The 13490-nt window shown below is 41.3% G+C and overlaps 1 protein-coding gene and 1 long non-coding RNA gene across 20 annotated transcripts in view; one reads left to right on the top strand and one right to left on the bottom strand.

Moving 5' to 3' along the window:
* Positions 1 to 3152, bottom strand: part of ANKHD1 (ankyrin repeat and KH domain containing 1) — a 127883-nt gene extending 124731 nt beyond the window's left edge. For 15 of the 19 annotated variants that reach the window (XM_070570644.1, XM_070570643.1, XM_070570637.1 and 12 more), the window contains exon 1: positions 2415 to 3152. In XM_070570644.1, coding sequence (XP_070426745.1) covers positions 2415 to 2705 — 291 coding nt within the window. In that variant the 5' untranslated portion in view covers positions 2706 to 3152. The remainder of the gene's footprint in view (positions 1 to 2414) is intronic. The other 4 variants (XM_008515566.2, XM_070570650.1, XM_070570651.1 and 1 more) reach the window with 1 other exon arrangement.
* Positions 3153 to 5714: 2562 nt separating this feature from the next.
* LOC139075296 (uncharacterized) lies at positions 5715 to 8347 on the top strand. The gene is made up of 2 exons (XR_011525534.1): positions 5715 to 5778; positions 6170 to 8347. It is a non-coding gene; the product is annotated as an uncharacterized lncRNA (long non-coding RNA).
* Positions 8348 to 13490: the final 5143 nt, after the last annotated feature.

Consider the following 13490-nt stretch of genomic DNA (forward strand, 5'->3'; position numbering starts at 1 on the left):
TAGTCCCACCCTCTTTAAGAAACAAGACAAACTTCACGCTCAAACCATAAACCAACCCATGTCTCTCTGGATATCTAGATTCCAAATACTTGGTTGTAAAAGATCTATGAAAGATGAAAATACAGATTTTAGTAATATTCATCAAATGCCAGTTGAGTATGTGATTTTTGACGAATATTATTTATGGTCTCTTCACACTGTAAATTCAAAGGCAATAATGTGGGAGAAGACAGTTCATCCTGTCAGAGAGAAAAAAGGCAAGAAATTTGCATGGGCAAAATAGGTCAGTTCACTCACAAAGGCACATATACTATATAGCAGAGCCTTGATACTCCAGGAATTTCTTCTCTATGTGATATGGGAGAAAGAGAACATAAAAACAAAATTTTATTTCTCCACAGGTTAAGAAAGAATTTATATACATACTGAGCATCATCTTAGACTAGGCTAAAGTCTCTGGGTATCCTAGAAACTTCCATTCCAAAAATAAGGTCTACTTATACACCTAATACCTAAACTCTTTTTAGTCACAGAAAACTAAATGGGTGTAGGAATCACAAATAAATTACTTCTATAATAAATATAAAAATACACATATAAGGTGTGGATTCTGCTCATCACTTTAACTACATAGTACGTGGACTCCAAGTGAAATACAGTGTCTGTGTGTGTGTGTGTGTGTGTGTGTATGTGAACAAGCCTCACAGAACTGGTTACTCCAAAAGTTCATTTCCCAGATATAACACATGACCCCAAGGGTTAGAGATTTATGACTCTGGAGGCTCGTTAGCACTCTACGTCTGAAGAAATTTAAGAATACTTATATAAAAGCAAATGAATGATCATCTCACTTAGGACGATTATGTAAAAATGGTCCAGAAAATCAAGGACATCATCTTTCCATCACATTTAAACCAAAGCAAACCTTTTCAAACTCTCTTACAAGTTTCAAAGAAAAACAGACTCTAACCTTTACAGTCTAAACATGTTCCCACTTTATTTCCTAGGTAAAAAGTACACATGTTGTAGGGTCATCTCTCATCAATTTTCATTGAAAGGATAAAAGCAAGCTTTCCACAAGACCAAGAGTGGGGGTGCTCCAGAGACTCTCCTCATAACTGGCTACTCAAATAAAATCCTTTTCCATCTTGGCTTAGAAGTTATTTCTCTTATAGTGAAACTCAAAGATACATTCAAGGGACCAGCTCCCTTACAACCAACACACTGTTTTTTCCAAAGCAAAACTTTGGGGTCAGAATGTACTAAGGTTTTAAATCTAAAGGAACCCCTGTGCAGACACAGAATGGTAAGACAGTGTACTAAGTGTATTCTGCAACTCACAAATACAGATTCCTATTTCTCTCAAATACAACAGCCAGGATAGCTATATAGAGAGAAATTCCTGTACTTTAGCACCAAGATCGGAGGTTAAAATGATTGGTTATAGGAGATGAGCAAGGTACCCTAGAACCAAAATAGAATACTCTAAGCACTTAGAACAAGAGTCATCACAGGACAGTACCACATCCAAGCCAGAGTCAAGAGAAAAAAGTACATATATAAAGTATCTCCTTTTTCTCTGAAGCCCAAAAGATGATGCCTACCATCCTAGGTTGCTCAGACCTAAAAGTGCCCAGTATACACATAAGAGTTAAAATAAATGAAAAACCTGATAACTAACTTCCGTCACTGCAAAAAGTGTCCTTAGGGTGCCTCACCTTCTCCAAGTCTAAAAATCTCCAGAGTTCAGCTATCCAGCCATTCTGAAGCTCAAAGATGCCCTGGAACTTCCTTTTCCTGTCTAACTTCACAAAAGGTCCCAAGTGCAAAACTCACGTGATTTTTCAGGGTAAAAGCAGAGAGCTCCTTAATACTCACCTGTCTCAAACTAAAGAAGGGAATTAAGAACCCATCTTAAACACACAGGTAAGGCATAAGGCAAATAAACGCCCAACCCCTCAATTTGGGGGAGAGGCATACAGTGGAAATGCTCTTTGGGGACTAGCTCTGTCTCTGTCTCAGTCTCTCCCTCTCCCTCTCCCCATCTCGCTCGCGCTCTCAGTACCAAGGGCAGGGACGCTGGCAAGACCCCGCCCCCCCCCCGCCCCCATCTCCAAAGCGGGGTGGGCGGGAGGTAGTCTGAGGAGTCCTTGTTCCCGCGCGAAGCTCAGAGACCAAAGGACTCCCCATTGTGGGTCTACGGGTGGTGACGGGAACCAGTCCGGCTCGAGCTGCGGGCCGAAGAGCAAGCCGAGGGCGCACTAGGCCCGCACCGCTGCCACTGCCGCCATGAAGCCGATCGCTGTCAGAGAACGACTCCGCCCGGGCAGTGGGAGCGTGGCCCGGGCCCTGTGCCGGCCCAAAGAGAATGCATGCCTCATGCTCTGTGGGAGGTGGGGGTCCTAGAGCCGTACCTCGGACACCTCGTCTTCATCGCTGCCAGAGGCACCACCGCCACCCCCGGTCCTCAGCACAGCAGCCGCCAACTTGAAATCCAGCGCCGCGTCCCCTCCGCCCGCACCGCTGCCGCCGCCACCGACTCCCGGCGCGGGCCCGGCCTCCCCAAAGAGTCTCACGGTGCGGATCCCTAGCCCGACCCCTCCCGGCGGAGGCGGCTCCAAGGCCCCGGCTGGGGCGGATCGCGGAGCCACCGAGTCCAGGTCCTCCTCAAAGGAGGTGCCGCCGCCTCCGCCGTCGGTCAGCATGGTTCGCACGCGGAGCCGGAGACGCTGCCGAGTCACTCGCGGCCACCGCCGCCGCTGATCCCGGGAACGAGAGGAGCAGCAGGAGGAAGAAGCGTCTCCTTCCCCCCGTCCCAGCAGCGCCACTAACTTCTCACTGCCTAACCTGCTGCCTCCCGCCCCCGACACTCGCCACTGGCTGCAGCTCCCCAGCGGCCGCAGATCATTGGACAAGGTGACCCGTCGCTCAGGCTCTTCGTCACGCGCCGCTCGCTGGCTCGCGGCCCCCAAGCTGCGTTGACCCGCGCAGGCCTAGGCGGTTGTGAACACCCGCCTCCTACTCCCCACGCGCCAACTTCCGGTCTCTTTCTACGTCTATTGGTCAAGCTCTCAGACTGTCGCGTCACGACCTTAAAGTGGATTAGTTGGCCTTGTGGTCACTCATAGCGACCCCTGACAATGGGAGACTTCATTGGCGCCATAAAGTGTCGGTCACTTTGTCACAGGACGTCGCGCGGTACGATTGGCCGGTAAGAATACCATTTATCCCGCCCCCGTCTGAGGTGACGGGAAAGGGTTGGGGAATTTCCACTTCTGATTAAAATGACGGCTGAGCTGATGACCCGCAAGAATTGGTGAGATTGAGTAGAATTCACCCTGCGCTTGGGGAGGCATATACGTCAAGTATGCCAAAGGCGCGGAGGTAACACGGCTCCCACCTGTCGCTCTCCGCCAGGCGCGGAGACTACAACTGGAGAGTTGCTGCACGGGGATTGGAGGAAAGAAGCAATCAGTCTCAGATAGGCTCCACCTTCCTGCCAGTCCCTGGTTGGAGGAGTGAAGCGTCAGTCACTAGAGCGGGCGCCACCTCTGGGACAGGTGAGGGTGCCTAACCTATCTGCCTCTGGCTCTCTGGGCGGGAGTGGGGGCTGAGGCGAGGGGCAGGGCTGCCCCTGTTGCGTGCCTCGCGCCTTTCGGAGCAGAGCCCAGCGCGCAGAGCTGAGGGGACCTAGGGGGCTGCTAGGGATGGCCGTCCAGAGGCGATTCCGCCCGGCCGCGTGCCCGGACGTGACTGGGTGCGGCAGATCTACAACCTGCGGGCGGGATCACCCCGCGGGGCCGCGTTCTCTTGTTTGTGGAAGGCGGTGGGCCTGAGGGCTGGACAGCGCCATGCCTCAGTACTGGGAACTGTCCCACGAAGGAAGAGGGGAAGCCCGCGAACAGCGCGGGGCCGTCGGACCACAGGGCTTGACGCGGTGGTTAAGAGTGGTTAAAACTGGAGCAGTTTTGAGTTCTGGTGCTGCCACTTATTTGCTATGTGACCTCCGGGCGTTTGTTGTTTAGTCTCTGACTTTGAGCTCGTTCATCTGTAAAATGGGGGTGATATTAGTAGCTCCCTCACTGGATTGTTGTTGTGAATAAATTGTAATAGCATAAGGCGTTTAGCAAAGTGCCAGATGTAAAGACTCATTTTTGTTAGTTACTCTTCCTTCAGGAGTCCTCCACCTGCCCCTGGGTCCCGCAGCCAAACTAATTCTTGTCAGATCTCTATGATGCAAAACAAGGCCAGCTAAGGGGGTCTTCCCTCCTCTAAGGGTCTCTCTCTACCTCTGTTATCTCTGTATCTCTCTATCTCCTTTGTCGATACGGAAGGATTAAAAAAGGCTCACCCTCCAAGTAATCCTGTGATCAAAGATCACAAGAAAGGCGTTTGGTGAAATTTGCATGGCAAATGTCCTTTGACCCAACGAATGTCCCATATGATTTTTAGCCAACAGAGGTTGACTAAAAGCAAAAGATTTGGCATTGTCTCCTCTCTTGCAACTTTGACAAAAGGCTTGTTTATCTCTATTGCGCAGTATTTAATATTTCACCTCTCTTGAACTGGAATCTGAAAAATCTATAAAGAATATAATGATTTCTTAAACGACTTTAAAAATTGATTCTGCCAAACATTTATTTAAAGAACATTTTGAAGATTGTGAACATTTCTTTGCGTTGGTAATTGCTTATTTTGGCATTTCACATGCAAAAGAGGACAATGTTTTCTATAAGTAGAACATGTTAGGTAAATGTTCTTTCCAGGTAATAAGTTGTAGAAAATGGTGGTGGGGGGGGGGGAGTCTTGTACCTTTTCTAGAAAACTATTTTGATGTAAATGCCACATACGTTGGTTTTAGTTAGAATTTGTGGAACTTAATTAGCCCATATCCTCAGTGCTTTTTAAGTTTTCAAGGCATGTGTGACTAGGTCACAACCCAATCTAATAGCACCAACAAAGAAACCCAGCAATGCCCAACCCACTTCAAAGCTGGATTATCCAGAATTGGTATGGATACATCCTTAGGCAAAAACAGGTATTGACTGGTGCAACATTACAAAGGAACTACTTGTCATTCCTACTACTAATACAAAAATAATTTCTGATGCAACTCCCTGAACAAACTCATTAAATTCTTTAAACAAATGTAATGAATCTCAAGGAAAGAGAGAAAGGAAATCTGAGTGTATACACTTTACCTAGTATATTTGAGAGAGAAAAATACTCTCTGGGCGTATGAAAAGTACTCAATACCTAGCAACCAACCTTGAGTATAGCCAGGAAAATATGATTGAGCAATAATCTTTGTTTCATCTGGACCTGTACCTAAGACACTTGTTGTCAGTAGTTTGACAGTCAGTATGGGAGTTAGGAACCCCCAGTTTCCTAGATTTTGGAGACTGCTATCTAGTGAATACATAAAACCACACTCAATTTATTCAATATAAAATATCAGTAAGTATTAATGTGATTTAGTCGGTAACCTTGATTTTGATATGTGTATCTTAAGATGGTATTTACTTCTAACAGAAAAGTAATACACTGATTTTTCACATGCTGAATATGTAGTAGAGGATAAAATCCCTCTTAAAAGTATATTTGTTAGAAATGAGCATTAGAATAAATGTTTTCCCACAGAAAACCAGTGGGACTATTTATTAGGCTATAATTATAATGTGTTTCAAAGCACTCTCTTCCTTTTGACCATCTTTCAGACAAGGAAGGAAAAGGGAAAAGGAGAAACTGTGTAGCCCAAGGACTTTTAAAACTTCTAAGGTAATAAAAGGCTTCATTTTTCATAAGAAATATGAGATTGACAAACTAAATTGTGGATACAGGGACTTTAGCCACAGGTAGTTCTTCCATGTGCAACCTGCATTTTCTCAGGACATTTAATTTCTACGTGTCAGTCCATCTCAGTTCAGCCCATCTATATAAAGAAAGAAGGTTAAGTAAACCAACAAATTTGTTGCCCTTAGATGTTAGGTCAGTTAACCTTTATAATAACCCTGTCAAGATTTCACCCATTTTATAGATGAGGAAATGGAAACTCCAAAAAGGTTAAATTACTTACCTAAGCTCATAAGGCCAATATATGGAAAGGCTAGGATTTGAATTTATTTCTGCCTGATCTCAAAACCCATGCTCTTCCCACTATATCACATAGATTCCACGGTACCCTCAAAGGAAGAGGAACTTCATCAGTCAGGTAAATGAATGTAATACTCCAACCATTATCTCCTTATAAACCTGCTAATTAGCACTCCAGGTGGAGTTATTCCTGACTACTACCAAATCTGAGATGTTCTTCTTTTATAACAGTCGGAAACATTTACTTTAAAACTTATCTCCTGATTCCTCCAACTGTATTGTTAGTTTCTTAGACCATGTAATTACACATTAAAAAATCTGAATAGTTAATATATTCACATGGTTCAAATTTCAAAAATAATTTTATTTTATTTATTTATTTTTGAAGATTTTATTTTTCCTTTTTCTCCCAAAGCCCCCCAGTGCATAGTTGTATATTTTTAGTTGTGGGTACTTCTAGTTGTGGCATGTGGGATGCCGCCTCAGCATGGCTAAACCCTGGGCCGCCGAAGTGGAGCTCAAGAACTTAACCACTGGACCACAGGGCTGGCTCCCTCAAAAAGAATTTTAAAAATACAATGAAAGGGGGCTGGCCCCGTGGCCGAGTGGTTAAGTTCGCGCGCTCCGCTGCAGGCGGCCCAGTGTTTCGTTGGTTCGAATCCTGGGCGCAGATATGGCACTGCTCATCAGACCACGCTGAGGCAGGTCCCACATACCACAACTAGAAGAACCCACAACGAAGAATATACAACTATGTACCAGGGGGCTTTGGGGAGAAAAAGGAAATAATAAAATCTTTAAAAAAAAAAAAAAATACAATGAAAGGAGTCCTTTTACTTTGCCCACCAAACACTCAGATCCACTCTCATAAGCAAACCATGTTAGTAGGTTTTTAAATATCCTTCTAGAGATTTTTATACATATCTAAGCAATGTCATGCGTGTCAATTTTTTTTTCCTTTCTAATACAAATGGCAGCATACTATATGCACTTCTACAGCTTGCTTTTTTCACCTAATTTATTCTAGAGATATTCCGTGTCAGTATATAAAGAGCTCTGTCATTCTAGTTTACTACTTCTTGGTATTCTTTTGACCAAGTGTACCATGATTTATCCAGTTCTGTAATGTTAAACGTTTAGATTGTTTCCTTTTTTCTGTTTTCTTTTTTTTCTTTTTTTTGGTTAACAGTGCTACAGATGTCTAACTTTCTGACCTACTCTCTATCCTCTCGGAAGCACTGGACACATATTAGTTTAACTGAAAAGTCATAAAATTGCGACTAGACTGAAGACTACTTATCTGAGCTATAGTTGAATACTCCTGCAAGATGTCTAGCAACATCTAGGAAGTGAGCATGTTTTAGAAAATAAGGAGCTAAACCTGCAGCTGGATAACCCCACCACACAGCCTAAGAAAATTACACCAAATTATTGAGAAAGTTTCCTAGAGTTTATTCTGTTACTGAGCCTACCCTATCTGAAAAGGGGCAAAAAATACATTTACACAAAAAATGCCTGCTTGCCCGCTAGAAGTTTCATCCTTGCTGCCTGTCCAACAAGAATGAGGCCAGTAAATAATCTTGCACCATTTGATTATATACCCATAGTGCTAGGAATGGTTTTTTTTCAAACTTCTAAAACTAGTGAGTATATAACTATCTCTTGTGGTGGAATCACTGAGCTTCTCAACAAAGGAGAAAAGGTAGAACAATTAATATCCACCTTCTTCTTTGGGACTCTGTCAGGATTCCTTAATCCTTGAATTGTTAGATAAAGGACAGCATATCACAGAGAATATGCATTAGGGTTACTGAGAGGTAGTAGGATTTGGTGGGAGGGTCTCTGAGCTAGGAAGCAGAAATATCAAGTCTCCTTCAGGTGACTAGTATACTTCAGGTGACTGCTAGACTTCTGTGTGTGATACTGCGCTCTTAGACCTACAAATTTTATATGTCCATTTAACCTTTAGAGGTACATTTTAAAGGTACGTAACTTGAGGGGTTTCATAATCACAAAACATAGTCATCACTTCAAATCACATGCAATGCATACATAGACAAAGTATGGTAGATTACATGTAAAACCGAGATGTTAATAGTAATGATCTCTGGGTAATGGAATTGTATAGAGATTTATAACATTCTTTTTCTTTTTTGAATATTTGTATCTTCTAGGTTTTTCTTTTTTAGTTTTCCCGCAATGAGCATATTCCTTTTGTGTAATAAAAAAGTAAATAAAATGTGTTTTCAAATAAGTTTTGCAATTTTTTCATCTGTAAATTCAACCAACCTTTATTCAGTTCCTGCTGTGTGCATGGCACTGTGCCAAGTGCTTTAGAAAAAACGTAAAAGAAGCAGAAGATTTAATGTACTTCCTTTCAGTTACACTGAGATATACTTATTGACTGATGATTAGGTAGATAAAATACATATAGAATAATAGAGGGGCCAGCCTGGTGGTGCAGCGGTTAAGTTCACACGTTCCGCTTTGGTGGTTCAGGCTTCGCTGGTTCTGATCTGGGGTGCGGACCTATGCACCGCTTGTCAAGCCATGCTGGGGCAGGCATCCAATATATAAAGTAAAGGAAGATGGTCACGGATGTGAGCTCAGGGCCAGTCTTCCTCAGCGAAAAGAGGATTGGCAGCAGATGTTAGCTCAGGGCTAATCTTCCTCAAAAAGATAAATAAATAGGGACCGGCCCGGTGGCACAGCAGTTAAGTTCACACGTTCTGCTTCGGTGGCCTGGAGTTCACTGGTTTGGATACTGGGTGTGGACATGGCACCACTTGGCAAGCCATGCTGTGACAGGCGTCCCACATATAAAAAGTAGAGGAAGATGGGCCCGGATGTTAGCTCAGGGCCAGTCTTCCTCAGCAAAAAGAGGAAGATCGGTGGCAGATGTTGGCTCAGGGCTAATTTTCCTCAAAAGAAAAAAAAAATAAAACTCATAATAAAGATGTTTCAAAAATAAATAAATAAATAAATAATAGGATAGTAGAGAACAGTCAAACAACAGAAAGACAAATTCAAGACAAACTATTTTACAATATTCAGTAGATAGGAAGTAAAAGAGAAATCAAAATGGAGTGAGTTTATTTAGGAAAAAGCCTTGATTATGATCATTTTGAGCTGGGACATTGACTGAGGGAAATAGAAGAGGAAAAGCATTCCAAATGGAAAGGAGTATAGAAAAGGTGACAAAGAATTGAAAGTCTTCAAATGGTGTGTCAGGATGGTAAAAAGACTAACTTGGTCAGTATAGGGAAATCAGAAAGGAGATTAAGAGAAATTTGGTTAAAGAAATGAGGAGCCGGCCCTGTGGCCGAGTGGTTAAATTCATGCACTCTGCTTCGGCAGCCCAGGGTTTCGCTAGTTAAGATCCTGGGCGCGGACAAGGCACCACTCATCAGGCCATGCTGAGGCGGTGTCCCACATGCCACAACTAGAAGGACCGACAACTAAAAACAATATTCAACTATGTACTGGGGGATTTGGGGAGAAAAAGCAGGAGGAAAAAAAAGATTGGCAACAGATGTTAACTCAGGTGCCAATCTTAAATAAAAAAGAAATGTTGAATACTAGTTTGAGAACTTTAAATTTGGTTCAATAGGTCATCCACCATAGTTCTTGGAAAACAAAGTTACCAAGCAAAAATTGTTAAAGGAAGATTACAATTTTTGTTGTTGTTGTTGTTGTTTTGGCTGAATTGTGTGAGTTGGGTTGGAACAAGGAGATACTGGAGTCTAGGAAGCAAGCAGTCTTGCTGTTGCTCTTAGTCCAGGTGGAAGGTCTGGATCAGGGAAGTGACTGTCAGGATGGAGAAAAAGAAACTATCAGCAAGCATAAAGAATCAAGATGACTTGGTGCCTGATTAAATGTAGGGAACAAGGGAGTAGAGGAACAAAAGTTATTCCAGAGAAATTGATACACACTTTCTGAAGAGAAATGTGGCATTATGTATCAAGATCCTTTCTTTAAATTTTTATTTCCACCTATTAGAATGGCTAAAATCCAAATAATTGACAATATCAATTGCCAGTGAGTATGCAAAGCAACAGGAACTCTCGCTCATTGCTAGCGAGAATACAAAATGGTACAGGTACTTTGCAAGAGAGTTTGGAAGTTTCTTACAAAGCTAAACATAGTCTTACCATACAACCCATACTTGCACTCCTAGGTGATTACTCAGTGATTTGAAAACTTATATCCATGTAAAATCATGCATGTGAATGTTTATTGCAGCTTTATTCATAATCACCAAAACCTGGAAGCAACCAAGATGTCCTTCAATAAGCAAATGGATAAACAAGCTGCATTAAAGCAATACAATGGACTACTATTCAGTAATAAAAAGAAATGAGCTATCAGCCTTGCAAAGACAGAGATGAATTTTAAATACATATTGCTAAGTGAAAGAAGCCAGTCTCAAAAGGCTACATACTGTATGGTTCTGTTTATATCACATTCTAGAAAACACAAAACTATGGAGATAGTAAACAGATCAATGCCTGCCAGGGGTTAGATGGGAGAAGGGTTGAATAGGTGAAGCATGGAGATTTTTCAGGGTGGTAACATTTCAGGGTGTATGATACCGTATTTTGTATGATACTGTAATAGTGGATACATGACACAATGCATTTGCCAAAACCCATAGAACTTTACAGTACAAAGAGTGAAATTAATGTATGAAAAAAATCTTTTTAATCATTTAGTAGGTCAGGGGATCTCAGAATGGAATGCAGCCTATGACAAAAGAATCCACTTGTATTATAAATGTGCAAAACAACCTCACTGAAGGGAGTGAAGGAAAAAGGTACTGACCTACATAACTTTGGATATGAGTGGTGGCTCTAAGATTAAAGGCAAAAGGAATAGCCCATAAGTGCTGTACTCTAGTTGATAAAGTTGTTTCCCATGAGGATATGCAATAATAGTTCTGAAGCCACTATGTATGTGTACTGAAATTGAACACTTATGTAAATAGATGGCAGATGGTGGGGGCAGAGTTTCTTACTGTTGGAGTGGGAGATTACAAATAAGCAAGAGGAAGAGGCTAGAATGATCCATATGGTAATGGATTAGAGTTGGAGACATCAGTATGAACTTCTATTTAGTTTAATATAGTTAAAAGTGGATAGATGTAGAAATATGTACAGGTATGTGTATATACAAATTAGTATACACACATATTTTTCCTTGCACTGTCAGCTGAAATGACCTACAAATGACACTCCAGTAGCAACATGCAAACCTTGCACCTAGATCTTGGTTTTTAATAACATTCTCCAATAAAAGGAACCATGGCTCCTTGGAGAAATGGCTGATTCTAGGGCTGGGGCAGGAAATATACAAGATGAGCCTGGCACATCTTATAGTGAAAGAAAGTTAAGAAAGTACTAAGCATACACACACACACACAAAATAATGAGGGTACCTCAAAGAGACACAGGAGCTAACTGAAAGAGCTCCCAATGGCCAAAGCTGGAACAATTTGAGCAACTAAGTAAAGTAAATACTATTGGATTATAACCCATAAAGTATAAAATAAATATCCATGAGTCCATATGGGTATAAATAAATAAATGGGGAGAAAAGATAAGTCTTCCATGCAGAAGAATTCTAAATTTACATAGATACTTTCCCCTCAAAGAGGCAAGGCATGAACTCTCCTGTTCTTAAGGGTGGGCTGTGCATAGTGACATCCTTCCAAAGAGTACAGTATAGAAAGGGGAGGGGTAAGAGTAACTTTACGGTGGAGAAACCTGGCAAACAGTGCCTCAGCCAAGTATTCAAGATTAACATCAACAATGATAAGTCATGTTGATAGCATGTACCCTTAATATTATGGGTAAGAAAAGTCTGAGAAACTGTCACAGTCAAGAGGAGCCTAAGGAGACATAATGACTAAATGTAATGTGGTGTCCTAGATGGGATCACGGAACAGAAAAAGGGTATGAGGTAAACAGGAAGGAAATCTGAATAACATATGGATCTTAGTTAATAATAATGTATCAATTAGCTAATAATAATGTATCAATGTTGGTTCATTAATTGTGAAAAATGTACCATACTTAATATAAGATGTTAGTAATAGAGAAAACTGGATATGGGCTATGTGGGAACTCTGTACTATCTTCGCAACTTTAAATCTAAATCTATTCTAAAGTTAAAAATATGTTTTTATTTTTTCCATTTTTATTGAGATATAATTGACATATAAGATTGTATTAGTTTAAGATGTATAACAATAATTTGATATATCTATATATTGCAAAACTATTACCACAATTAGTTTAGTCAGTATATCACCTCACATAGTTTAATTTAAGATCCACTTTTTTTTTTTTTTTTTTAGGAAGATTAGCCCTGAGCTAACATCTGCTGCCAATCCTCCTATTTTTGTTGAGGAAGATTGGCCCTGAGCTAACATCCATGCCTATCTTCCTCTACTTTATATGTGGGACACCTACCACAGCATGGCTTGCCAAGTGGTGCCATGTCCACGCCCAGGATCCGAATCGCCAAAGCAGAATGTGCACCATTAACCGCTGCACCACCGGCCTGGCCCCTAAGATCTACTCTCTTATAAAAGTGTATTTATTTATTTATTTATTTATTTATTTATTTGGTGAGGAGGATTGGCCTTGAGCTAACATCTGTTACCAATCTTCCTCTTTTTTTTTTTCTTGAAGAACCTTGTCCCTGAGCTAACATCTGTGCCTATCTTCCTCTATTTTGTCTGTGGGACACCACCACAGCATGGCCTGATAAGTAGTGTGTAGGTCCACGCCTGGGATCCAAACCCACGAACCCTGAGTTGCCAAATCAGAGCACGTGGACTTAAGCACTATGCCACCAGGTCAGCCCTCTAAAAGTTTATTTTTTAAAATGCTTATTCCTCTGGACTTGTAGGAGTTTATCTTTAAGAGTTAATCAGACATGGGCACAAAAATATCACATAGCAAAAAAATCAATACAACCTTGGTTGTATTGGTTAACTCAGTTGTGGTATACAGTTTGATTCTGTAGTCATTAAAAATGAAGTTCACATTATATTCAATAAAAAATGAAATTATAAAACAAAAGCTAAATAATATACTCAATACACTAAAATGAATAGAATATTCCTAAACATCAAAATGATAGACACTAGACAGAGAGAGATTATCTACGGATGGTGGGATAACGGATGGTTTATTTTACTTATGTTTTCAATTTTTCTATAAGTAATGTATTACTCTAGTGATCAGAAAAAAATTTAATGAAAGTTGTAATAAAATAATCACTATAGGTGTAAAATCAGGGGACTGATCAAATGGGATATTTCTTGGCAGTGTTAGAAAAATTAAGCAGGAACAGTTCTTTTTTGGGTGAAGAAGATGATGGGTTCACCCTGT

This window comes from Equus przewalskii, chromosome 13, assembly GCF_037783145.1.
Source record: "Equus przewalskii isolate Varuska chromosome 13, EquPr2, whole genome shotgun sequence".
NCBI classification, from domain to species: Eukaryota; Metazoa; Chordata; class Mammalia; order Perissodactyla; family Equidae; genus Equus; species Equus przewalskii.